Source organism: Eleginops maclovinus, chromosome 14 (assembly GCF_036324505.1).
Source record: "Eleginops maclovinus isolate JMC-PN-2008 ecotype Puerto Natales chromosome 14, JC_Emac_rtc_rv5, whole genome shotgun sequence".
NCBI classification, from domain to species: Eukaryota; Metazoa; Chordata; class Actinopteri; order Perciformes; family Eleginopidae; genus Eleginops; species Eleginops maclovinus.
Genome location: NC_086362.1, coordinates 11,426,691 through 11,451,125, shown reverse-complemented (window position 1 = coordinate 11,451,125; position 24,435 = coordinate 11,426,691). Strand labels below are relative to the sequence as shown.

The 24,435-nt window shown below is 41.9% G+C and overlaps 2 protein-coding genes and 1 non-coding gene across 8 annotated transcripts in view; all 3 read right to left on the bottom strand.

Annotated features, from left to right (window-relative positions):
• The window catches only part of kirrel1a (kirre like nephrin family adhesion molecule 1a), a 31,360-nt gene extending 21,688 nt beyond the window's left edge, over positions 1-9,672 (bottom strand). For all 4 annotated transcript variants that reach the window (XM_063900836.1, XM_063900839.1, XM_063900837.1 and 1 more), the window contains exon 1: positions 9,403-9,672. In XM_063900836.1, coding sequence (XP_063756906.1) covers positions 9,403-9,448 — 46 coding nt within the window. In that variant the 5' untranslated portion in view covers positions 9,449-9,672. The remainder of the gene's footprint in view (positions 1-9,402) is intronic.
• A 1,901-nt stretch (positions 9,673-11,573) lies between these two features.
• Positions 11,574-11,647, bottom strand: trnar-ucu (transfer RNA arginine (anticodon UCU)). The gene has a single exon. It is a non-coding gene; the product is annotated as a tRNA-Arg (tRNA).
• Positions 11,648-12,932: 1,285 nt separating this feature from the next.
• On the bottom strand, positions 12,933-22,887 carry LOC134875841 (uncharacterized). 3 transcript variants are annotated; one of them, XM_063900519.1, is made up of 10 exons: positions 22,570-22,887; positions 21,337-21,485; positions 20,512-20,635; positions 20,246-20,348; positions 18,807-19,009; positions 17,788-17,915; positions 16,693-16,819; positions 16,233-16,329; positions 16,060-16,142; positions 12,933-13,787 (listed from the first exon to the last, which is right to left on the bottom strand). In XM_063900519.1, the coding sequence occupies exons 1-10, from the start codon at positions 22,631-22,633 to the stop codon at positions 13,690-13,692; spliced, it is 1,176 nt and encodes a 391-aa protein (XP_063756589.1). In that variant the 5' UTR covers positions 22,634-22,887; the 3' UTR covers positions 12,933-13,689. The 3 variants fall into 3 exon arrangements, with proteins under 3 accessions (XP_063756589.1, XP_063756588.1, XP_063756590.1); XM_063900518.1 differs by having other exon boundaries at positions 12,933-13,785; positions 16,055-16,142; positions 22,570-22,881; XM_063900520.1 differs by lacking the exon at positions 22,570-22,887 and having other exon boundaries at positions 12,933-13,785; positions 16,055-16,142; positions 21,165-21,349.
• Positions 22,888-24,435: the final 1,548 nt, after the last annotated feature.

Sequence of the window (24,435 nt, the reverse complement as noted above, 5' to 3'; positions counted from 1 at the left end):
ACACACACACACACACACACACACACACACACACACACACACACACACACACACACACACACACACACACACACACACACACACACACACACCCACACACACACACACACAAACACAACCACAACTCCAAACATATAATCGACACGTAGAGGCGGTTTCCTGAACATGGATTACACCACCGCTCTGCCTAAACCGTCAAGCTAGCGGAGCATCTCCATCTCCTTTGGGAGTGAGTCTCAGTTTAGTCTGGGATTAAGCACGGCCTAGTCAAAGTTTGGAAAGGGATTAGGATTAAACTGGGGCCTAGGACAACAGCCCCAGCAGACACTGTGACACCAGCCTCGGCTTGTCAAAGCAGACACAAAGCCAAAGGCGAGCACGCACAGCTTGGCCGGGTGACTCACCAAAAGCATGGCCACACGCCGCCATAGTGTGAACCACGGCAGCAATTTAGCCTGAGAGCACCTCTCACACCACGCGATGGTGTTTTAAAAGCAAGGTAATGAACCGTCAATATGTTGCAGGGAATGACTGAAAGGGTATATATGCATGCAAAGATGTTTGGAGCTATTTTTAGTAAGTGCACTGCTCATAATTTGCCACACACCCTGCTGTCAGGTGGTGAATGTCAAAGCTGACTTTACAGCATTTAAATACAGGCTTACCTCGCCTCTCTACGGGACAGGAGACGAGGTTGGAAGTGATACCATGCAGTAGAGACTTCTGGGAAAGGTCCACTGATGGCATCACTAAATCAGATGCTATTAAATAAAATGGCATTTGTATGGATTGTTATGCATCGATGTAATTATCTTTGTGTCTGGCCCCCTCCCCGAACCCCTTTGTACCCCACCAACAAAGTCCCCCTGCCTCCCTCTCCCTTGCTCCTCTCTAGCCAATCCTGTGCTTCGGCTGGATCACAGACTTGCGTCACCATAGCAACAGCTGACGTGTAAAGTAACTGCCCAAAAAAAGTTTTCTGTCTGTACGAGCGTGTCTGCGAGCGTACACGCGTATGTGCATCTGATGAAATCCTCCCCAGCGCTCGGTACACCCATTCTCCTGGAAAAACATTTTTCAATGACCTCATCCTCCCTCCACCTATTCAATTAATAGTCAGGCGGCCGCACTGGTCTCTCATTATTTCTCTCTTTCACTCCCCCCCTTCACAATCTCCTCACTGTTAGGCAATCTGCTTTAAATTGATTCTGTTATCTGTCTAATTCCATATCTGCGCCGCATGTGGCCGATGTGTTGGTGTGATGGAGGGGCTTAGCCTGAAAATTAGATGCAGGAGTAGGGGAACAAAGAGACGGCGAGGACCACAGACACAGAGCTGTGGAGTGCAATGGAGGAGGATGACATCATTGTTTCAGGACAAAGTTCCAGCCATAGGAGTCATGCGGCACCGACTTTGGCCCCCTTTTTTTCTGTTCATGTGTGTACATAACACATCTTTGTGTCAGTCCATCGCTCAGTGCGGTCTGTGCATCTGTCAGTGCCTTAGATTTACTACTGGAGTTATGTCCTGCTAGGTTCCTTTTTAATTCAGAAAACTTTAAATCACAAATGTTTGTTTAGGATCCTAGAAAGCTGTGGAAGAGATTTTCGGATTTAAAGCAAGACAGCAAAAGGCACTGTAATTATATGCACTTTTATGCATGTCCTTCCATCCATCTTCTACCGCGTATCCGAGTCGGGTCGCGGAGGTACAGTAGCAGTTCCAGTAGATCCACTTTTATGCATGTAGCCTTCAAAATAGGGGTTTTGTGACATAACTATATCGGTGATAACTGTTAAATGTTTATTTTGATTTGTCAGGAATCCTTTCTTACTATTACTTATTATTCCCAATGAAAAAAAGGTTATGTATAGATTTATTTTTAAGTATCTTGATAATATAATGAATTATTTTGGCCATGGTAATCCTATTATTGTGACAGCTCTACTACTTACATCTTTATGAAGGTATGCAAGGTGTAGGCACTTTGTGAATAAGTTGTATAGACACGCAATAATGATTAATCTCATTGCTGATTCGTAACCAGCTAACAAAATGTCTCAAAATTGTTGAAATTCTGCTATCATAACTTCCATGAGGCCATGGGCACATCTTCAAATTTCTTGTTGGTTCAGATTTTTTTGTCAAATAACTTTTTTTTTTTTGATTCAATAAACCAACACTGATTTCCTGCTCAAAACACTATGCATGCAGCACTTGAATGTATGCAGTCTTTCTTTATGAGGGTACTTGACCACCTGTGCCTGCCTTCTCTCAACAACATGGCTGCCTAGAAAGGACAGCCATAATACCTGTCACCATGGAGACGGCGCTATATGAAGGAGCGAGGCACATAGATGTGTAGCGAGTGAAAGGAGGCGACCCACAGAGCCTGCTGACACCGTGTCACTCAAACACAAAGGTGACTCCTGGAGGTGGGGACAGAGCGGAGGGAAGATCAGGGGCAGAAAGATCCAGAAAGAAAGACACAGACTCCTTCCTTTGTTTGCCGCATTGTGTGCCTGCCCGCTGCCTTCCTCTGTCGCCTTACCTTGCCGTCCTCCCCCTTACTAGCAGTCAGCGACCTCTCTCTTTCTTCATCTCCATTGTGGCCTTGCCCCCTTCTCATTCCCCATTCCCTTCCTTTTGTCTGGCAGGCATCTACTTAGAGATGATCACTCCTCCCTCCTCCCTCCACGAACAACCTTATTCCCTTCCACCTTTCCACCTCCAATGTCTGCCCCTCTTCTCCTCCGTCACTCCTCCTCCATCTCACTCCATCTTTCCATTCCTATCAAAATGGTTGCTGTGGAAACAGGTTTATTTGTAAATGGCGGGAGGAAAATTATTCCAGCGCTTTGTCTGTCCATTTTGATACTACCATGTGTATGAGAGCGCATATGCTCCTGTCAAGGTGTGCAAGCTCATTTGTGAGCGTGTGTATCTGTGTGTGTGTGTGTGTGTGTGTGTGTGTGTGTGTGTGTGTGTGTGTGTGTGTGTGTGTGTGTGTGTGTGTGTGTGTGTGTACCACCCTCCCATCCTCTGAGGCTCCTCTCATACACGCATTTCACATCTGAAGAGCTTTATTTGTACCAAACCTCTGTTACAGACATTGTTACCATAGCTACAGCCAGTGAGAACCACTGACACAATGACAGACACAGTGGCCATGGCAACCCCAGGATCAGTGGTGGGTAATATGATAATTCACGGACGAGGCATCTGACACATTACGGGCACATGAATATGCTCAAGCGATGGTAAGCCGGCCCGATGCTGGTAATCCACGAGCCTTGGTGCGGCCAACATGCTGCGCGGCTGACAAAGAATACTCCTCTGTAACCAAGGGTGACCAGAACTAACAATAGCTGTCCTCTGGATAAGCTCAAACAAGGGGATACATACATATCAAGCTGCTACTCTGCAGTATCAGAGGGCTGTGTAGCTTGTAGCTCAGGGGTCGCCAAAGAATTCAACTGGCACGATCGATATCATAATGAATCGATAATTCAAGGCAGTGGTTACCAATTGATTTTGGGCAGCGACCCATTCCTAAAGCCACTCCAAATTCCACGTGATCCAGCAAGTAAACACACCCACCGTCAAGTGTGACAGCTTTCAGATGGTCCACCTCACGTTACAGTAAAACGCAGTAATGGAATCCAGCAGGACAATTTCACAAGCAGCGTGCCACCGATAAATCACCCCCTCCAAGGTCTGCTTTAACTCAATCCAGTGTAATTTAATTTTATTGGTATGTACCGTAGCTTCTTGCAATGTCATCTGTCACAAACCGTCCAAGTCAAGCCTGGGGCCTTGACCTCTTCTAGTGAAGTAATATTAATACAGAGCCCCCTCGCCAATACCGCCACAAGTGCATTCTGTCGCTTTGAAGAAGAGGCTTCTTTGTTTATGGCAAACACACTTAATGACGAGAAAGCAGAGTGGGGGGGATAGTAAATCTGGGTTGACTATTGTGAATTTTAAAGCTTTCGGATGGCTTCAGAAAAATGTGCTGTGCACTCATTAGACAAATGTAAAACAAAAGCTTTTTAGAAAAATGATTGACTTTGTCTGAACACATTTTGTTGCTATTAAATTAGAATAAACAGTTACAGTTTTTTAAACTTTTAGCAGGACAATGATCCCCTGTGCAAATAAAACAATCCAGCCACGGTTTTCCTAATTGGTGTGGAAGAACTTGCCTGGCCCACACCCTATTGTACAGCTATGGGATGGCCTGGAACGCTGACTGTGAGCCAGCTCCTATTCCCCAATATCAGTGCTGAACCTCACTAATGCTTTTGAGGCTGAATGCAAAAATCCCTGCTGCCAGGTTTTTGTGGAAATTATGAAACCATAGGAGTGGGGCCCTCTACAGCAGAAGATGAATACCCCCTGGCCATCTTTCATCACAAGATGTAAACTATCTGGAGATAAACCCATGGGGTCAAGGTAAGCCTCAAGGGTATTAAGTTGACAGTGGCCGTCTTCGACAAAATACTGCATCTGAACATAATGGTTTTAATGACTGGATTTCAAGGCCATCGACGATTATTAATACTAAGAGATGGCTCGCTCATTATTTGTAGTTGGCTACAAATGAGCCTGCAGGCTGTTTCGTTTCATGACGAGGGGACGGCGAGCGTTGCTGTGCTGTGGTAACCGATGTAGTTGGACGGCTGACCCTAATGTTTTCGTAAAGGCAAGATGGATGGAGCAAGTTGAGCACCCCCCCCCCCCCACCTCTCTCTGCTCTGTCCCTGTAGAGGAGCAGAAACTGGGAGAGCGGAGAAATGAAGTGACATCATCAGCCACATTCCTGCGGAGGGAGGGGGCAAGGAGGAGGGGGGGGAAGACGGAGGAGGAGGAGGAGGAGAATGTCCCAAAACTTTTGAGGTTACAGGACCAATATCCCCCCTCCCCCATCCCCTTTAAACACGCGCTCACACACACACACATCCAATCTCCCAACCTCTGCTCGTGTGTGAGCGCGCGTTCTCCGTGTGTGTGTTACAATACACAGTCTCCTCTTCCTCATCATGCGCTCCCTGTTTTAATTCATGTGCTTCTCCTCCTGTCCCCTCCCCCACCGCACCCCCCTCTCCACTCATACCACCCCCCCCTTCCCCGCTTCTCTTTCTCTCTCCACCGACCAGAGGAATGCAGGAACCACATCTGGAACTTATTAGAGAGCAAGGGAGAGAAAGGGGTAGATGGAAAGAAGTAATGGTGGGGAGGAGGAGGAGGGGAAAAAAGAGTCAGATTGGAAGAAAAAAAAAAGAAAGTCCAGGAGGGGACAGAAAGAATGAACTTTGGTAAGCATAAAAAGGCTTGTGTTGGGAGGCGAAGAAGAAAGTTAACAGCAACACCGATTAATGCCAATTAACCTTGGTGGGCACGGGGGGACTCGGCTGGCACCTCAGACGCAAAAAATCTCTCCAGATTCCAGCGCAAATGTAGTCTTTGAACCGGCCTGGACCATATTCTGTCTGAATGAGCAGCTCCACTGTCACCGCTGAGGGAGCAGTCAGGCCTGAGTAACAGTCCCTTTCTCTCCGCCGCTGGCCTCCCGACCACTCCCCCTCCTTCTCCTCCGTCCTCGTCCCCTCACTCCTTTTCTTCCCTCTCTACCAACACTACAATACTCCCCCCCCCCCCCGCTTTCCACCTCACCACCTTTAAAACAAACTCTAATCACTCTCCATCAGGCTTCACCCACCTGCCTGCAAGACTAGCCCTCTTTGTCCCCCTTCCCACTTCTCCCCAAAACAACTTTTTCTGCCCCCCACCCCCCCAAATTGGTCCTGGCTGCAGAATGTGGTCGAAAAACAACGGCAATAGATTCAGTCAGATGTGATGAAGTGTTCCCTTCTTGCTCGGGGGGCTCTGCATAAAGAAACATTTTTAAGGGGATGTGGGTTTTTTCTCCGTTGTCTTTTTATAACTCGGATGCCCCCCGGCCTGTCAAACACAATCAGCATACGGGGACTTTAAATCCTGGGGCTTCACTTGATAAACACGCAGGGTTGCTCAAAGGAAATGTGTGCACACTTTTTGTTGAATTTATCTGCGACCACAAGTTTGAGAATGACTTAATTCTTCTGTACCTTATCACGTTTTTACTCAATATTTTCAAAGGAGGCGTTCAAGCGGCTGTTTTTTTTCCGCAAGCAGCCACTTCAAAAAGCATTACATGACACTCGTGTCCAAGGAATGCCCTTAAACAAACATATGAAGAGAAAAGCAATCAGCTTGTCACACATTGACAAACACACGCTGGGATGGAAATGCTAAGAATTTGTTGATTGAATGGAGCCCAATGGGGAACAACAGGCGTGGATGTACATTATAACATCACGGGCTCCATTCCCAGATTGAGCTTTACAGCTGGTTCACTGATTGCTTTCAGTGGCTGATGTCAATTAGTGATGCTTTTTCTTCGGTAAAATGCATCATTCAGATCCCGTAAAAATCGTGACCTCAATTCGCGTATAAACGATAGGATGCACCAGAGCCATATCTCGCTCGCTGGGATCAGAAAATTAAAAACGACGTCTGCCTCGCTACATGTGTCACTCCAAATCTACACTGCGAGCCGGAAAGGGTTCAGTATAGCCCCACAGAATGGTTCGTTAGCCGTGGCAGAAAGGTCCGTGGCGCTATAAATAATTCTATAAGTTATAATCCACCAGATCCTCATTGAAGGTTCATGACGGGCTTGAGTTTCTGTAGGGTAGCACTTTTTTCTTCATTAGCCACAGTAGATAGTACTGCTCATGTTTAAATCCCTCGTAGCCATTATCTCAGCAGAAACTACTTCTCCCAAGTGCAGTTTTAGTGGTTATTACTGCCCACAATGTTCCCATCCCTTCCTAACCAACATTAGTGCATTTGCATGAGCTTAATGAAGCGGAGGACTGGCTTTGTGAGATTAGCTAACAAACTAATCAGCTTTTTTTAGTATCTGTAAAAAGTACAAAACCCAGGTTTGTTTGCCGAACAGAGTCACTTTATATAAATCAGAAATAGAGTTTATTGTTATGAAAATGTCACAGAGAAACTGGCACGAATGCATCAATTGCAAATGGAAATCAGCCCTTTTAGTATCCCATTACATTCTTTTCTAATTCTTCATTGTTCACAGAGTCATAAACATTGCACATACAGAATAGTACTAAAAGAAATACAACTTTGAAGATCAACTGTTCATCACCCTTTTTTTCCCCGGGGTTTAAAAGCCCCTCTTAATAGCTGACTCTTCAAATATCTGGATATTTTCTTTGTGAGCACAACACAGGAATCCGTCTGAGGTCTGTGATTCACCGCTCGGCTGCGTGATTCAGGGTCGGAGCGTGCAGCCCGGGCAGCAGCAGCAGCAGTTTGTGGCGTCCGTCTTCACAAAAGGACGGAGGCTGACAAATGGCACACCTGCACTGGAGCCTTTGTCCGAGTCAGCATTTGAGCCTATACCATATGGGCTGTAGGTGCAGTGCTGCAAGTCCAAGCGCCTCATTAGGAAGTTAAAGGCGTGTGTTTGCAATGATTGATCATGCAGTAACATGTAACAGCTGAATTAATGGTGCCGCTTGCTTGGGACTTTTTACCAGGTTAGTTTGTAGACACCAGGCTGTGATACTGGATCAATCACTCTACTGGTGTTGCTGGTAAAGAACTTAAAAACATTCAAGGCTTAAATTAGCTGCTCGACTAATAACAATCCAATCATTAGCACAGCTAGGCAATTACATGTGGGCAAATTGCAGGCCATGGAATACTGTTTTACTTGTCTAATGAAGAGATAAAAGTCTGCTCCCAAACCTTGGTATTATCTCTTTTGAGGGTTCTATTCATTTCCGTTTACTCCTCAAAGCCAAATGACCACAGTGCAACAATTGAGGCGTTACATTTATTACACCGTATACAATCTTACTGAACGCAACGAAGCCCCATTTGCAGCCTACTATTCTTGTCTTCGGGAAAGCCTTTGAGAGCAAATGTCTTTGTGTTTGAGATCCCAACATGGAGTAATGATGGATTACACAGTCGTAAAAAGGCAACAACAGACAATGGCTTCACACATGTAAATGGGCTGTGTGTGTCTGCATGTGTTTATTCACATCTGCAAAGTGTTGCGGAGCTAGTCATGTGGACTGAACGCTTTATGAGTGGACAAACAGGGCAACAGCATGTGACAGTAGGGGTCTCGGTGACGGGAGCAGGGGGGGTCTGTGTGTTTGTGTGTTGCGACAATGCCCGATGGTGTCATTTGTGGATTCTAGGAGCGCCGGATTTGTCGTAGAAAAAGGATCCTGCACCTGTATAGATTGTGGTGTGCTTCCAGGAACATTGAACAATACACTATGGGTGGATGCTGAGCGACAAGCCTGGATGAGCGATACAAAGCCTGGCAGACATGGTGACATCATCCCTTTCCATACCTTCTACGAACACGCCCCCTACCTATGATGAAGTGGTCTACTGGCCAGCCAGTCGTGCACGCTCCTCGGTCACCCAAGGTAGACAATAGGAGGAAAAAAGGGAGGTTTGCTGCGGCTGCATGGCCACGACGCCAAACATGCCTCGATCAAACAGGTAGCTTATAGAAATTACAACCATCCTCATCTCCTCCTCATCCTCCTGTCTCTCAGCAACTTGCTGTGATTAACATAAGCCTACCTGGCACCCCACAGGTATGGAGGGGGAGCAGTTGCATGGGTTGCTGCTGCTGCACACGCCTCATTGTGCTGCTGAAATACACAGGCAACAGAGAGGGTGGAAATGGGCTTTGTGTCACAGGTAGGACACAGTGACAGTGGAAGGGCTGGTGTGAGAGGGATACAGGACTACAGGATCCCTACAGGGGCTGGTGGCACTGGTGTCATTGACTGGCAAGCCATTCAAATGCTATAGCAGTGTGGAAGTGCTGCTGCCATGTAGAGCAGCGCTGGTCAATCACTGTCATTCCCGTCACGTCCTCAGCGCCTCACCACGGCCCGTCTGAAAAGCGGCACCGTGAGGGCTTGCCATATGCAAAAGGTCATTAAGACTCGTGAGCACGCGCATGCAGCAGTAATAATAATACTCAAGTTGGACGCACGCACGTATTCGCACGCGTATTCAAGCGCGCGACAATGATAATTCGCACAACAAAAAGTGTGGTGATCCATTGCTGCGGTGCGGACACGCAGTCACACGCGCCCTCATACTTACATGCACGCGCGCACACACGCCGCCTAAGGTGATCCATTGCTGCGGGAATGCTGTGAAATCATGTTTTATGCCTTTTTCGACACACACAGTTGATGAGGAATACCATTGTGTTAAACCCTCTCACAGTGTTGACACTATTAAACATTATTCACCGTGTGTAATGCAGAAAAAAGCTAGTGCAGACTTACCAGTTTGAAAACTCAACACCAAACTCAGGAGCAGCAGCCTCTGCATGGTTCAGCCGACCAATAAGTCCGTTATTGGCTCAAACCTCCGTGAGGACAGCATCAAAAAGCGGGAGTTTGCTGACTTTGGTAATAATTAGATAAAGAACAATAATCCTCCTGCTTCGTCCCTCCTCGTTTTTCTCCTGTCTCTGCGTGGACTTGCTCAGCTTTTACACCATTTCACTGCTTTTTTCAACCCTCTCTTCTTTGCTCTCCAGCGACAGTCCGTTTTCTACTCTTCACTGGGGCAGCAAGCTAGCAGGAGTAACACCGGAAACATCTGGGAGTTCCGTTCAAAATAAAACGCACATTGAACGAGATGATTTTACATTGAAAACAGATGTCGAGGAATGAACATCAGTTAATATGTGACGATATATTACCAATAAATGCTGTTTTCGTTTAATGATACATTTAGACATTATATTTGATAGCTTAAATGTATTGTCCTGTTGTGCCCTTGTGCAAGCCATCTTCATATAGAAATGACATATTCTTTAAAAAGAAAGACTATTTTCATTTAAATAAAAGCTTTCAGTCCTGAGAGACATCACTCAACAGGACGACACATGTTGATGTTGTATTTTAAACCAGAGATTCGTTAGTTGCTTGAAAATAAAGCTGAATAAAAGTTCAAACTATGCAACCAAGCTCTACTTCCGGTGTTGTCTTCACCGTAATCTCTCTGACTTGACGTCATATTCTCATTAACGGGGCATTCCTCTCTCTCTCCCCCTCTCTCTCTCACGTCAGCAGCACCACAGCACTGCCCCCTTTTCCCTCTCCCCCTGGATGTTGCACACCGGCCGAAAAAACACATAGTGAAGTAAAAAATTCAAACAATAAACAAGCTTCAAGAGCATAATTATTTTTGACACATTTGCTGTGGTCGGTAATGCTTTGAGTCTTGTTTTTGACAATGTGACATTAGGACATGAAGTCATTCTAGATACCTTAACTTACCTCTACAATAACATTATCTTCCACTTTCTATCATTTAGGCCTAAAATTTAAAGACGGTGATGTCACATTTAATGTAAAGAAGTTGTATGTATATTAAATAGAAGATAGCATACAGGGGCCCAGTTGTCACTCAATATAATTAATCATGATGTCATTGTAACCTGTTAGAAAGCACAATATAGGCTTAATATATTGCAGGAGATTCTTAAGTAGGGTAGTAAGATGTAGGAGTATAGAGTACCATAGGAATATTCATAAATATTCTTACTATATTCTTACCTAAGTGGGGTAAGGTGGTGATGTCACTTTGATGAAATAGATAGCCCGAGCCCATGATGAATAAACAGACCTGATTCCTGTCACATAATGTAGGCTACATATTTTGGTGATGGTTCCCCATGATACTAGCTGTCACAGCTCGGTAGGTCTGCACAGAGAGCCCGTCCTCCAGTCTCTCACCCGGGAAAGTGACTGACACTGAGGATGGAGCGCTCCCTGGTGTCCTAAACCAAGAATGACACTGAATGAGCTCCAACAGCGACTGGAACGATAATCCCTCTGTATCTGATGTTCCCAACATGGTAACAACGACTCCAACCTTAAATAGGTCTACTCACCTTATAATTTACAACATATTTTGTCTGTTTCAACCTTAAAAGCTCCCCAATAGTCTGCGTGAGGGATGTTAATAAACACAAGCAATATCACATTTAAACGTATTATAAATGAATAACGTGGTTCGTTTCGAGAAAGTCATTATGCACAGAATAAAAGTTAACATTTAAGTTACCCCTGTTAAGACGTAACTTAAATGTTTCGGAGATCTAGCTCTAGAAGCAGAATCAATATACGAATATAATGTAGTACAGGCTATAGTAAGAATTTTAAAGAGAGTGAAAAAACGAATTGTAGATTATCATGCAACAAGGAGGCTTACTTGAGTAAACCTAATGAAATCAGGTTTGGAAAACAAATTCAGAATTGTATTTGCTATTAAATGTTAACAGAAAAGAGTAAATGGTATACAGCGTAGAAGGAATGGGTCTCAGCTCTCAGTATTGCACGAACAGTTGTGATCATTTACATGCATCTGCAAAGAAAACATCACCATCAACCTTTTCATCTGATAAAAGTGACCGCAGGTCTGCCGTGTGGCACACAGAGTGACTCATCTCTGCCGGGACTCGAACCCGGAGCCTCTGGATTAGAAGTCCAGCGCGCTATTCCATTGCGCCACAGAGACTGCGCCAGGATAACCCGGGCCTGGCACCGTTTTAATATATATAGCTTCTCATATCGCTGCTCTCTGCATCCCGCAGCATCAGGACCACTCTGAGCCGACATGCTGGTAGTTCCAAGTGCGACCACCAGATGGCGCCGTTGCAACACCCTGTGATGTGTGTCTATCAGTGATGAGTCACGTTAGCTGGGGTAAAACCGGAAGTCTAGCAGTCCCGGTTAAACAATAAAAGTCGACGTCACAGTCTTCATAATGGAGACTTTTGTTTTGAAAGGTTTCAACCCGGATTTGTCTTTAAATAAAAGTATCTTAATTTCCTCCAAAGAGCCAAAATGGTGCCTGTCGGAGCTTCGGTTTCTCCGTGTTCGAATCAGATAGAGATAAAATATATTCGTCGGCGATATGACGGATTTAAGACAACAAACCGTAAATCGGCCACTTTAAAGAAAGCCAGTGATACAGACATGTTTAAATGCAATGAGAAAAATGAGAAGATAGTGTTTGCTATGCCTATTCAAAATAGACCATAGGTGTTTAATTTTGGGTATTTCGGTCATTTTATCGCGTCATAGTCTTGAAATCATCAATTTCCAAACACATGTATAAGTCCTACTTAGTGTGGGTCACTGTAGAAACAGTAGGCTACACAGTCTATTGTTACACCAGGATTGCATCAGATACCACCCCCCCCCCCGCCCATGTGACACCATGATTAATTTCTTACAATTTACACTGTCTTTTTAGGCTTTTCATGTCAAGGACACCTTCTGTTGGTTAAACATAGACCCAGGCAAAATTCATCCTTAAAATTCATGCACATTTTCTCCCCAGTGTTTTGGTACAGTGAATACAAATACACTTTCCCTAGTGAGCTTTGAATGTGAGCATTTAAACTTGAATTGAACGTGTGACTGTAATATACTCTATCTAGATAACATTAACACAGAAAGTATTTGATAGCATCTCAGTCATTTTTATAAATGCAATTGTTCAACTGCTGAGTAAGTGCGTGAAGCGGTTATTAGGCTACCCAATTTTGAACTTTCATGTCTGGCAAGAATAACTTTCAGTTCTCCTTGAAAACCAGTAGTTAATTACTATACAAAACTGAAACTTCTCAGTGTAAATAATGCATTATCATCATTAATTATTTTCTTAGAAGTTCCTTTCAATTCTGTAAATCACTTCACACACAGTTACTGTTTACTATGGTTTCGCCTGTAAACTCTACGTCCACCTGTATCATTCCTAGATTATATCATTGACAAAAAGTGAAACTTTTTGTGCAGAAACTCAAAACATTTATTAAAAATTACATCCATCCTTCCTGATTGGCTCTTTCAAAATGTACAGCCCCAATATTCATCAGTATTTTCACACAAGGGATTCATTTATATCACAGTGATAGTCTTCATCCTCCCCCGACTTCTGCACACATATCCATAAACATTTGATATAACTGTATCTATGAAGCAAAATCAATTAAAAACACACAATATTTATATACAACAGAGAAAAGCAGAAACTCCACACCTCCTCATACAATCTGGGACAAGCTCATTTCAAATATAATGCCCGGAAACTGCTAAAACTATTCATCACTTTTACTATATTGCTTCAAATAAGGACACATTAATGTATTGATTCCACCAAAGTAGTGCAGCGAAGACATTTAGAGCAACAAAAGACAAATAATAAGGAAAAATAATGCCTGCCTCCAACCTGTGATTCCATTCTGCTATGGAACTGAAGAGGTCATTGCTTGGTACATGCTCTTGAACAGAGTTTCACGTAAATCTGTAACAGTCATTTATTTGTAAACCTGCTAAGAAACAGACAAACACACTCTCCCATAAGTCAAAACTAAATCATACTGCTGGTGTGCGTTTAAAAGGAATGCATAGCTGCCAAAATTTCATGTTCAATGGAAGTTTGATCTGAGATCTCCCTTGATGCACGTGGGCTAAAGAATCTCCTGGATTCATGAGTGTAACATTCACGTCTTCACATTGTCTTGTTGAGACAGAAAATTAGAATGGGGCCGATCAGATGTCCGGTTTGCTGATTTGGGGGTCTGTCACCAGAGTGATGTTAAAGTTGTCCTCCTTCTCTGCGGGGACGTACAGGGGGGGGCCCATGCTCTGAGAAAAACCAGAAGAAGATGGTAAGGGTTGGAAATGCTTGTTGTTTTGCTCAGCTCATTGTTGCTCTCAGAGCCTTCATTGTTTTTTTTAGGAATATTAAAAGAATCATACATACATTCGGGGATTCCATGCTTTTTGAAATTGAGATCAATCAATCAACTTTATCTATAAGGCCCTTTAAAAACAGGCGCAGCTGAAACAAAGTGCTGCACATGGATAAAAACACGTAGCACAAAACACAAAAACAATATAAAAACAACAATAAAAAATCAATAACAATATCAAAACAACAAGACCAATGAAACATAGTCTCATGCTGGGTTAAAAGCCCAGGAATAGAAATGGGTATTAAGACGAGTTTTAAAAATGGGCAGTGTAGGGGCTTTTCTAATGTGCAATGGGAGGTCATTCCACAGATTAGGACCGGCAGCGGAAAAGGCTCTATCCCCTCTGAGCTTCCGTTTAGGCCTTGGTACCTCCAGGAGCAGCTGATCAGCTGACCTGAGGCACCGGGAAGGAGTGTAAGGATGGAGCAGCTCAGAGAGGTAAGACGGGGCGAGACCATTTAAAGATTTAAAAACAAATAAAAGAATCTTAAAATGGACTCTAAAATGCACAGGCAGCCAGTGGAGGGAGGCTAAAATGGGAGTAATGTGCTCCCTTTTACGTGTTCCAGTTAGGAGGCGAGCGGCAGCGTTTTGGACTAACTGGAGACGTGCGAGGGAGGACTGGCTGACTCCAAGATAAACTGCATTACAGTAACCCAGCCGAGATGTAATAAAGGTGTGGATTACTGTTTCAAAGTGCTTATGTGCAAGGAAGGGCTTCACCTTTGCCAGCTGCCAAAGATTAAAAAGCTGGACTTCACTATTGCACCAATTTGCCGGTCTAGTTTAAAATCACTGTCCATCTTAAAACCCAAGTTTGTGACTGGTGGCTTCCTGTAGTGCTCGAAGGGGCCCAAGTCAACAGGAGGGGGTTCACAAGAGCCACTGGGACCGAACACCATCACTTGTTTTGTTTTCATTACATTTTAAGAAGTTCATGGACATCCAGGCTTTAATGTCTTCAAGACATAACAGAAGTGGTTTCAGAGAGAAAGCATCCTTCTTCTTCAGTGGCACATAGATCTGGCTGTCATCAGCGGAACAATGAAAAGAGATACCATGCTTCTCAGGATTGAACCCAGGGGCAGCAGGTACAATGAGAAAAGCAGTGGCCCTAAAACTGAACCCTGTGGAATCCCATATGACAGCGGAGCAGTGCGGGACTCAGAACCACCAAGGCTTGCGCACATGGTTCTGTCTGCCAGATAGGACTTGAACCAGTCCAGGGAGGTACCAGAAATGCCCACTACGGGCTGCAACCGAGGCACTAAGATGTTGAAGTCCACGGTATCAAAAGCCGCAGTTAAGTCCAGGAGGACAAGAATCACATAGTCTCCAGAGTCATTTGCCAGGAGGATGTCATTAAAAACTCTTAGTAAGGCTGACTCTGTGCTATGCAGTGTTTTAAAACCGGACTGGAAGACCTCCAGGACATCATGCTCATCCAGAAATGATTTTAATTGAGTATAAACAACTTTTTCCAGGATTTTTGAAATAAAAGGCAGCTTGGAGATGGGTCTAAAATTGGCTAGCACACCAGGGTCAAGACCAGGTGAGAACCAGGAGATAATAAAAATGATATTATTTCTTGTTCTTGGTGACTTAATCAGAAACAGGTTTATTGCCAGATGAGTTCTACACATACGAGGAATTTCCCTGGGTTATTTTTGATTTCTACTCTGTTTTTTCTTACACAATTGTTCTTGTTTTAAAATGTGTGTTATTGTTCTATGTATATATTTAGGTCGCTTGGGACTTGAGATTGTCATTGCCATACCTACACTGTTGCTGTGCAATTAACAATAAAGTCAGTTAAGGAAGATGCATTTTAAGAAAAGGAAAATCCTACTGCTGGGGTGCGTTGAAAAAAAGAACAGGATAGAATATTGAGGTCTGATTTCGTCCTTGTTGAGACAGAAAGTAGAATAACATTTGAATATAGGGAAATATTAATATGAAATAAAGATAAACCAAAAAACTGAGTCCAGGATAATAAGACAAAAATACAATTTGTAGAGTATTGGTATAAAAAATGAAAAGCCGTGCAGATTTTAAAGGAGGTAGCTTTGTGTTCAAATAAGCGCAGGGGTGTGCCAGTATTAAAATGAACAAGATATTAATGTAGTGGTTGAGGGGGCCTTGTAAATAAAAACACAGACCTTGTTGTTGTTGTTGTTGTTGTTGTTAGAAATTCCGCTGATGAGGTCACGAGGTATTGGGATTTTGGGGAAGAGGATTTTCCAATTCCTGTAGAGAGAAAGGGAGGTTAACATCAGAGGCAAGCACACCACTTCATTTCAGCCGAATGAAAAGGTGGAGGTGAAGACTTTTACGTACTCCCTGCAACACAGGATGGCCAGGCCTGCCAGGAAAGCGATCAGCAGCGGGATGATAACGGCCGCATACACCCACGCATTGGGGTCTGTGTCTGCAGCTGCATGCAAAAACATCCGGGACGTTACGAGGGTCTGACAGTTACTGATAGAGCCGCAGAGTTTCCAAGCCACAGATAAATTACACTTCTACACCACGACAGGTCCGTCAAATTTCAAATAGTTTCTTAAGCTTAGATTGTATGTACTGTTGGATAATTCCCTATTTTGAAATGCATCGTATTGTCAAAGTTCTTCTTAGAATTTGAACGATCGGTGAGATAACGTAACAGCATTTAAAGGGAAATAAACCTCTCTGAACATAATGGAGTAGAATTAGAAGTGTCATGAATAGGAAATACTCAAGTCAAGTATATATACCTCTAAGTAATTCAATTGAATAGACAAAGAGACGACGACCATACCAAAATCCTTGTCGTCAGTCCATGGTGTCTCTCCTCCCAAGCTTTTTGCTTGAATGGCAATTTTGTACGGACAGTGAGAGACAATTGGCAACGTAGTCGATGTTGCGTTGTCTTTAACCTGTAACGTCTGTGAGAAAGGGAAGGGACACGGGTTAAATCATCAGTGGACTGATCAACACGAAAATGATGTGGAATTTAAAGGTCACTTATTATACTCTTTTTCAACAATACATTCCAGGTCTCAGGTATGTACAGAGCATGCCTCTGATTGGCTGAAACACCAAACAGATCATTGCAGCATCCCATCCATCAGCCCTGTTCTGTGTCTGTAGCTTTAAATGCTAATGAGCTGCTGCTGGCCACGCCCCTCTGAGAACTGATCGGTTTAAAAAAACACAATCGGTTTAAAGTTGCTCTAGGAGGAGATTCAGCTGATGATGGGGGCCGAGGTGACCTTGGTTGGTTATTGGCTTATGGTTGCACAACCCCATCACAAAGTGGCTAAAATCTGATCAGCTGACAGGTTTTTATATAGATGGATCAGGACAAACAGAGAGCAGAACAAGACATGGACAAATGGATTTAGCATAATAGGTGTCCTTTAAATTGGAGACATGATTTTATGATTCTTAGGATATTATGTTTCTGAATCGGAACAACTTAAATATCGCTTTATGTTCAAATTGAATTGCTGTAAAGAAACCATTAGTAGCAATATAAAGCTGTTGTTGACATTAAGTCCCTTTATGTTTTTATTGTGTATTCACACAAGAACTGAAATGGACCAAAGCAAACATAAAAGCAACATGTGGCAAAAAATGACTTTTTTTTAAAGCTCTATGCAAATGTGTTTAGGAGGAAGGAAATTAGTTGAGGGTTACACAAACGACATGCTAAGAAGAACTGACTGAGACAATCACTTTTGCTTGTTCACACTTCACAGAGCCACAATTAAATAACCCTCAAACCTCATATTTTTAGCTCTAGGGCTTAGAAGTAAAACATTTCGAATCAGATATTGAGGTGCTACTAAGATTGAATACATATAAAAAACTAAAGGAAAGCATCTCAATATTGCTCCGCTGTGTTTCTTACCTTTGTCTCAGTGCATTCAGTGTATCTGATTGTGTATTCCCAAGACATACTGATGTTGGGCTTAGTCCAGCTGATTTGGAATGAGTCCCTTTTTTTGGTGACAGTCCACTGAAGGGCAGGAGGTCTCACTGCATGGAAACAGACATAAATGCATGCACTGTGATAAGATGAAGATAAGCAACTGTGGCATGCATCTCCACACTGAGACAACAGCTAACAATGTCCAAAGAAGGGAAGAGACCCTAAGACATTAATGGAGAAGTGTTTCACCACGCCGCTATGGGTCATTCCCAGCATCCGGTAACATGTAGTTCCCCAAGAAGATGACTGATATACAGTATATTGTATAAACAGGTTTACACAATGGAAATTAGACTCCAAGTATTCAAGTAAAAAAGATACCTGGATGTCTCGCTCGTTGATTAGGGGTGTTCTAACTAAACTGTGTTATAGATGAATAAAATGGGAACTGTCCCTGTGTAACTAATCCTGCTGTGACTTTTTATTAGCTTTATTTGTTTTATTTTTCCTCTGTATTTTATTTACATTATAGAATTAGTACTGTATTTAGTTTTTCCATGTAACCATGGGTCATTTGAATGGAACTCTGAAGGAGGCAAAACTACCATGTCCCAAATCATGTTTGCCAAACTTCTGTGATGGATATAGGAAAATATATCAATGGGTTAAAATAGACATTGTGTCAAAAATAGAATAGAACAAATACTTTTCAAAATAATGCTTTCATTGGAATGCTTTGTTAAAATATGTTTGAGGGTTAGAGTAACATTTCGCCTGTAACATGCCGGACGCTTTTCCTCGGTGGAGAGGATTTGGTCACAATTATTTGACCATAATGTCCTAAGCTGGACCCAAAAAAATATATACTCAAACAAGCCACCATTCAGATTAAATAACCCAAAAATCGTGGAAAATTAAGACTTTTCTTTAAAATAACCGTGCTGAAATGGCACGGAATGCTGGGAATGACCCCTACAGTACTACTGATACTGGCGTACCATCGGCAATGAGCACTACCCTGAAGGTGTTCCTCACAGGCTTCTTGTTCAGCGTCCCGTTAAACGCAATGAGCATGTTATTTTGGACGTCGGCCTTCAGATCACAGCCGGTCCTGAGGTCGCCGGTGATATTGTACGATGGGCACTCTCTAATGTCGTAGGTGGGCGGGCTGGAATCATTTTTCTTGAAAGCCGTGGTTAAGCTGGGAAAGATAGAGGAAAAAAAGGGAAGTTAGGCCAAAAAAACACTCCTGAAATCTTCAGAGAAGTAAAAAGGAGCTGATCGATCTAAAAAAAAGTATACAACTCAGACCTGGCCAAGAGGACACCACTGGAGTCAATACAATTTAAAGAAGAGTTTGATATTCTTGGAAGTATCGATACTCCTAAATATGAACAGAAATAGGATAATTAGCTTAGCTTAAGGGTAACCAGCTAACCTCTCTGTAGAGGAAATAACATTTTGCTTTATTATTAATAATAATAATGAATCAGATTTGTATAGCGCTTTTCCTAACGCTCAAAGCGTAAACAGCCTTTCTTATGCCATGTCATTAACACGCTACACCCTATTTCTTTATAAATCCATTAACAGGACTGCAGTTTTTGGCTTTACTCCATCAGGTGGAACATTTTCTTTAATATTCAGAGTTTGGGAACTTTACTGGCTGGCTGGTTGCATTGACTGATTTATTAATAAGTTGAATCAGGAATGGAATTTTGAAACCTGATACTTATTCTTTCACTATTGAGGAAAAAGCTTTTTTTAAAAAGCCATTAGAGACAAACATTTGATTGGTTTCCTTAAATAATCTTGTCATGATTTAATACAATTAGCCAGTAATTAGGCGGGTTATAGATACAAGAGTAGAATGTAAGGATGTATTTTGACAGTGTCAAATTCTACAATCTGATTTACATTTGTGTAATAAGACATTATCAGACAAAATGACCAAAAATACATCTACTACTTTATAGAGTGTGTTGATTCAGTTCCTTTAATGCCGCTCTGGTTGGGCTGAATGCTATGTGATGAAACTGCGGGTGTCAGGATGTTTTGTAACACAGCTTACTCATTTCCCTTGGGTAACAGCGTGTTTCTGCCCTTAATACTCTGACACAACAGCACTGCATCTCGATGTTTTCTTCCATTCCCTTCAAATATAATATAAAAGGTGTAGAGGCCTGGTGAAGGTGCAGCCTAGTAGGATTTTTTCTTTTCATTTTCTTTTTCAAATAATTCAGTATGCCTATCATAGAATTTCGGGTATTGTATGAGGACGTGCTGCCCTACTTGCTCAGCAGTTCCTGTTGGCATAATCGCTCGCCTTTTGGCAGCCATGTTGTTTTACATGTGCCTGTCTCTATGGCCCGGCTGGGAGCACTCTCTGTCTGTATTTGGTCAAGATGCATCTGTGTTTAACAGAAAACAAACTCACTGATAGAAGAACCCCATATCCGAGGGAGTGTGAATGGTATTCTTCCAGATGCAGTGAGTTTGTGTGCTGGATGTTACGTAGCACTGCAAGTCCCTCACCAGCTCTGCCAGGATATGAGACACACACACACACACACACACACACACACACACACACACACACACACACACACACACACACACACACACACACACACACACACTGTTATAAACACACAGATGGTAATGCAATCCATGCACGGTTCAACTGCAGAAGCATTCAGTTACCTGGGTAGGTGACATTCCTGACCACCGGCTCACTGGTTTTGTCACCACAGACACTTTTTACAGACATTTCCAGAAACCCCCCTTCCATCACGAAATCCAGCTGCCAGGGGGACGTCATATCAGACTTGATCCCCCAGGAATAGGGAAACAGAACAAAACAACAACATAAGGAACAAACATCAGTGCTTTCCAGGAATCATAAGAGGTTAAGCAGCTTCTCGGATTATAACATGTCACTTTGTTTTCATTGGTGGTGGGGACACTTATTTCAGATACAAATGAATGAATGAATATGATCTCTGTCTTCTTTTAAGAGTGTTGAACACGCCCTGTTCCAAATTACACATCTAGACCCTAAACCAGTGTTCTTATTTATTACATTTCTTTGCAATTTTTCAGAACATTTATAAGTTATACTTTCAAAAAGCGGTGGGTCCTATGAACATGTAATGGAATACATTTTTTCATGATAGTATTTTAACATCTTTATTTTTGTAAGCGCACTGAATACAAGCAAACATGTAGAAACAAAAATACACAAAAATACTTTAATAATCCTAAAGATAATATGACAAAAAATATATTGGTATAAAGATAATAATGATAAAAGAGTCTATGCACTTTGTGAGACTTCTAAGAATGATGTAAAAAACCTTAGTCAATCCAATTGGCGGTGCATGGAGGTTAGTTGTTATCCAGGAAATATTTCACGTTTAAAGGTTGTTGTTGTTGTTGTTGTTGTTGTTGTTGTTGTTGTTGTTGTCCCTGACAAGCTATTAAATACAATTGCAATCAAAAAAAACAATGAGACACATGCACACTCACTTTTTCCTTGTCATTTTCTGTGTTCTTTAATTTTGCATAACCTTCATATTTGCATTTTTCCATCGAGTGCTGTGGTGGTGCCCAGATCAACTGCTGCTGGAAGTCATGAATCCAGCGTAGGGACACATTTTGTGGTAATAACGTGTGTCCTTAAGCAAAAAAGAGAAAAGACATTCAATAACACACCATTCCTTTCATTCTGTCTGCATTTTGACTGCACAGCAAATATAAAACATATGAACTTATCTGGAGATAAAGCTACTTCACTTTAGTTGGCTCATGTACTGAAGTCCAATTACTACATTTCCCACAGCTCATAGCTGTATTGTAACATGCAAGTGAACGGTAAACCTTTACATTTGGTTATCACTTATCATAAACAAAGAACTATATATACAAAGGACACATCAGCTGCGTGGTAACTTACATATCTTGTTAATATCATTCATGTAGGAAAAATGATGGGACTATTTTTATATATTCCATGTTATGTGACCGAGTGAATCATTGCTAACTCTTTATCCTAATTCTTAGAAATAAAGCTATTTCCTGGAACAACTGTGGGGCCATTATTATGTGGGGAATTCACAATTTGAGTCTGTATATAGTCAGTTATTTTTAACCCACACTCGGCTGTAGTATGTCTTACCATGTGTTCTTTACTTGAGTAGAAGTACTAATATCACACTCAAGAAATACTCAATGAGGCCTTTACTCTTTCCCAAATAATCCCAAGTTTTTCCTAAGTGTGATGAATTTAGTAAGTAACCATCTGGACAATAAATGTAAAAAGTACAACTTTTGCTTCCAAAATGTAGAGTAGAGTTGAAGTTTAAAGTAGTATAAAGTGGAAATACTTGGCTAAAGTACCTCAAATGTATATTTAAGATAAGAGTTACTTTCCACCACCATTTTGTTGTATAGACTGTCTGGCTTTACAACAATATGTCAACTATGGTTTGTAGCCTACAAATTAAATACAGTCAGAATTGTGTTTGTTAAAAAAACACAAAGTTACATATGAGCTTGGAGGTAGCAGACTTTGGTTCCTGTTCCTCGACATGTTTAACTATATCTCGCCTCAGTAGGATACTTGTTTTCTTGCTCAAAAGTGAACCTCAGCAGTGACGTCTGTACCGGGAACACCGCTGGGAAAATTCCTTCAAGGAAGCGGATGCACACAAAAGATTGGAAAAGTACCACAGCAAGATTGAAAGTGAAGACATTCCTTACCGTCTTGGGACAGGACCGTTAAAAAGAGGCAGCTTAAAAACAAGACGTCCCGACTTTGACACATCCCGGTTTTCCTTTTTGAGTGTTGGTTTAGTTTCGAGGGTAAAAGGAAACAAAAAAACGTTTTTTTATAAATTATTCCCGTTGATAACGAAACCGCCTGGAGTCAGTCCCGCTGTCACAGTTTGTGAAAAGACAGTAAATGTCCGTCTTTAAACCCAACCTTTCAGTTCCTTCTGAGAAAGATATGAGACTTGGTGGAGGCGGGAAATGGGCGGAGAGCTTCTCTTTTCTGGAGAGGGATGAGTGCCAGACTTTGGTCCTGTGCATTATAATAATACACTTTGAATAAATACGTTTGCCTATTAATAGGTATAATAACTCAAAGACTGTAGTTAAGTACACATTGGAAAAACGTCACGGACTGACTGGAGAAATGTCTCACCACACCACTATGGGTCATTCCCAGCATCCGGTTCCATGTAGGTCCCGCAGAAGCTGACTGATATACAGTATATTGCATAAACAGGTTTACACAATGGAAATTAGACTCCAAGTATTCAAATAGAAATATACCCCTTTGCCCAGGTGGAACGGTGTTGAAAGATACCTGGATGTCTCGCTCGTTGATTAGGGGTGTTCTAACTAAACTGTGTTATAGATGAATAAAATGGGAACTGTCCCTGTGTAACTAATCCTGCTGTGACTTTTTATTAGCTTTATTTGTTTTATTTTTCCTCTGTATTTTATTTACATTATAGAATTAGTGCTGTATTTTGTTTTTCCATGTAACCATGGGTCATTTGAATGGAACTCTTTTTCACCCTGTTATGTACAACTTTGACATTTTGGATAGTTTTTTGCTGCTAGCCTTTGTTGTTACATTACCAAGAAGTAATGTTGGTTTTTCAATATAACATTTGGTGGCGTAGTTTAAAAAAAGGATATCATTTTGCCATCATCACATTCAGTTTGTGTTTCTGTTTTGTTTTGAAGGACCGTTATTAGTGTATCTTTCTTAATGGAAGAACATTGATGTGTAAAAAAGTCAGCTGTAACAATCTTAATGGAATGTTTCATATCATCCTTTTATGCTTTTATCATGTAAAATCGGGACAAGGGTAGGGAAAAGGCAGGTTTTCCTCTGGTGCTTTTTATTTTTAAGGTGATAAGTTGGAACACCTACGCACTTAGTCGCTCAGTGAAAAAAACAATGTTAGATGTAACAGCAAATTCTGAACAGAAACAGAGTATTTTATGTTTTTCTATTTTCCCACTTTTAACAGCTGAGTAAATAAAGAAACTGAATGAGAAAATTGGTCAATTCTTCTTTTTTTTTTTAACCAAGCAAAACATATTTTGTGTTAACATACATAGCCTTTGTTCAGGGCACATTTTCTGGACATTTCTTTGTTCCTCTACAGAAAATTATAATATATTGCACTTTCAGGGTGACTAGGACCTAACACATTCAGCCAATTGGAACAGAAGAACACACCAGAATAGGGCTGTTTAGTAAGCAGGATTTGATGGGCATATTCCTACACGTTTAAAATGCAATTCAATGTGGAAGTAATCCAAGTATTCAGAATACGTTACTCAGATTGACTAATGTAACGGAATACGTTACAAATTACATTTTTGGGCATGTATTCTGTATTCTGTAACGGAATACGTTTTGAAAGTATCCTTCCCAACACTGAGTATATTGCATAAACAGGTTTAGGTTTCAAGGTTTTATTTGTCATATGCACAGCAGATACAGCGTATATGTTGGCAATGAAAATCTTATGTCGCGTGCTCCTCCAACAACTCAACATACATGGTGCAAAAGATAAATAAAATAGTGTTATAAGAGAGAAGAAA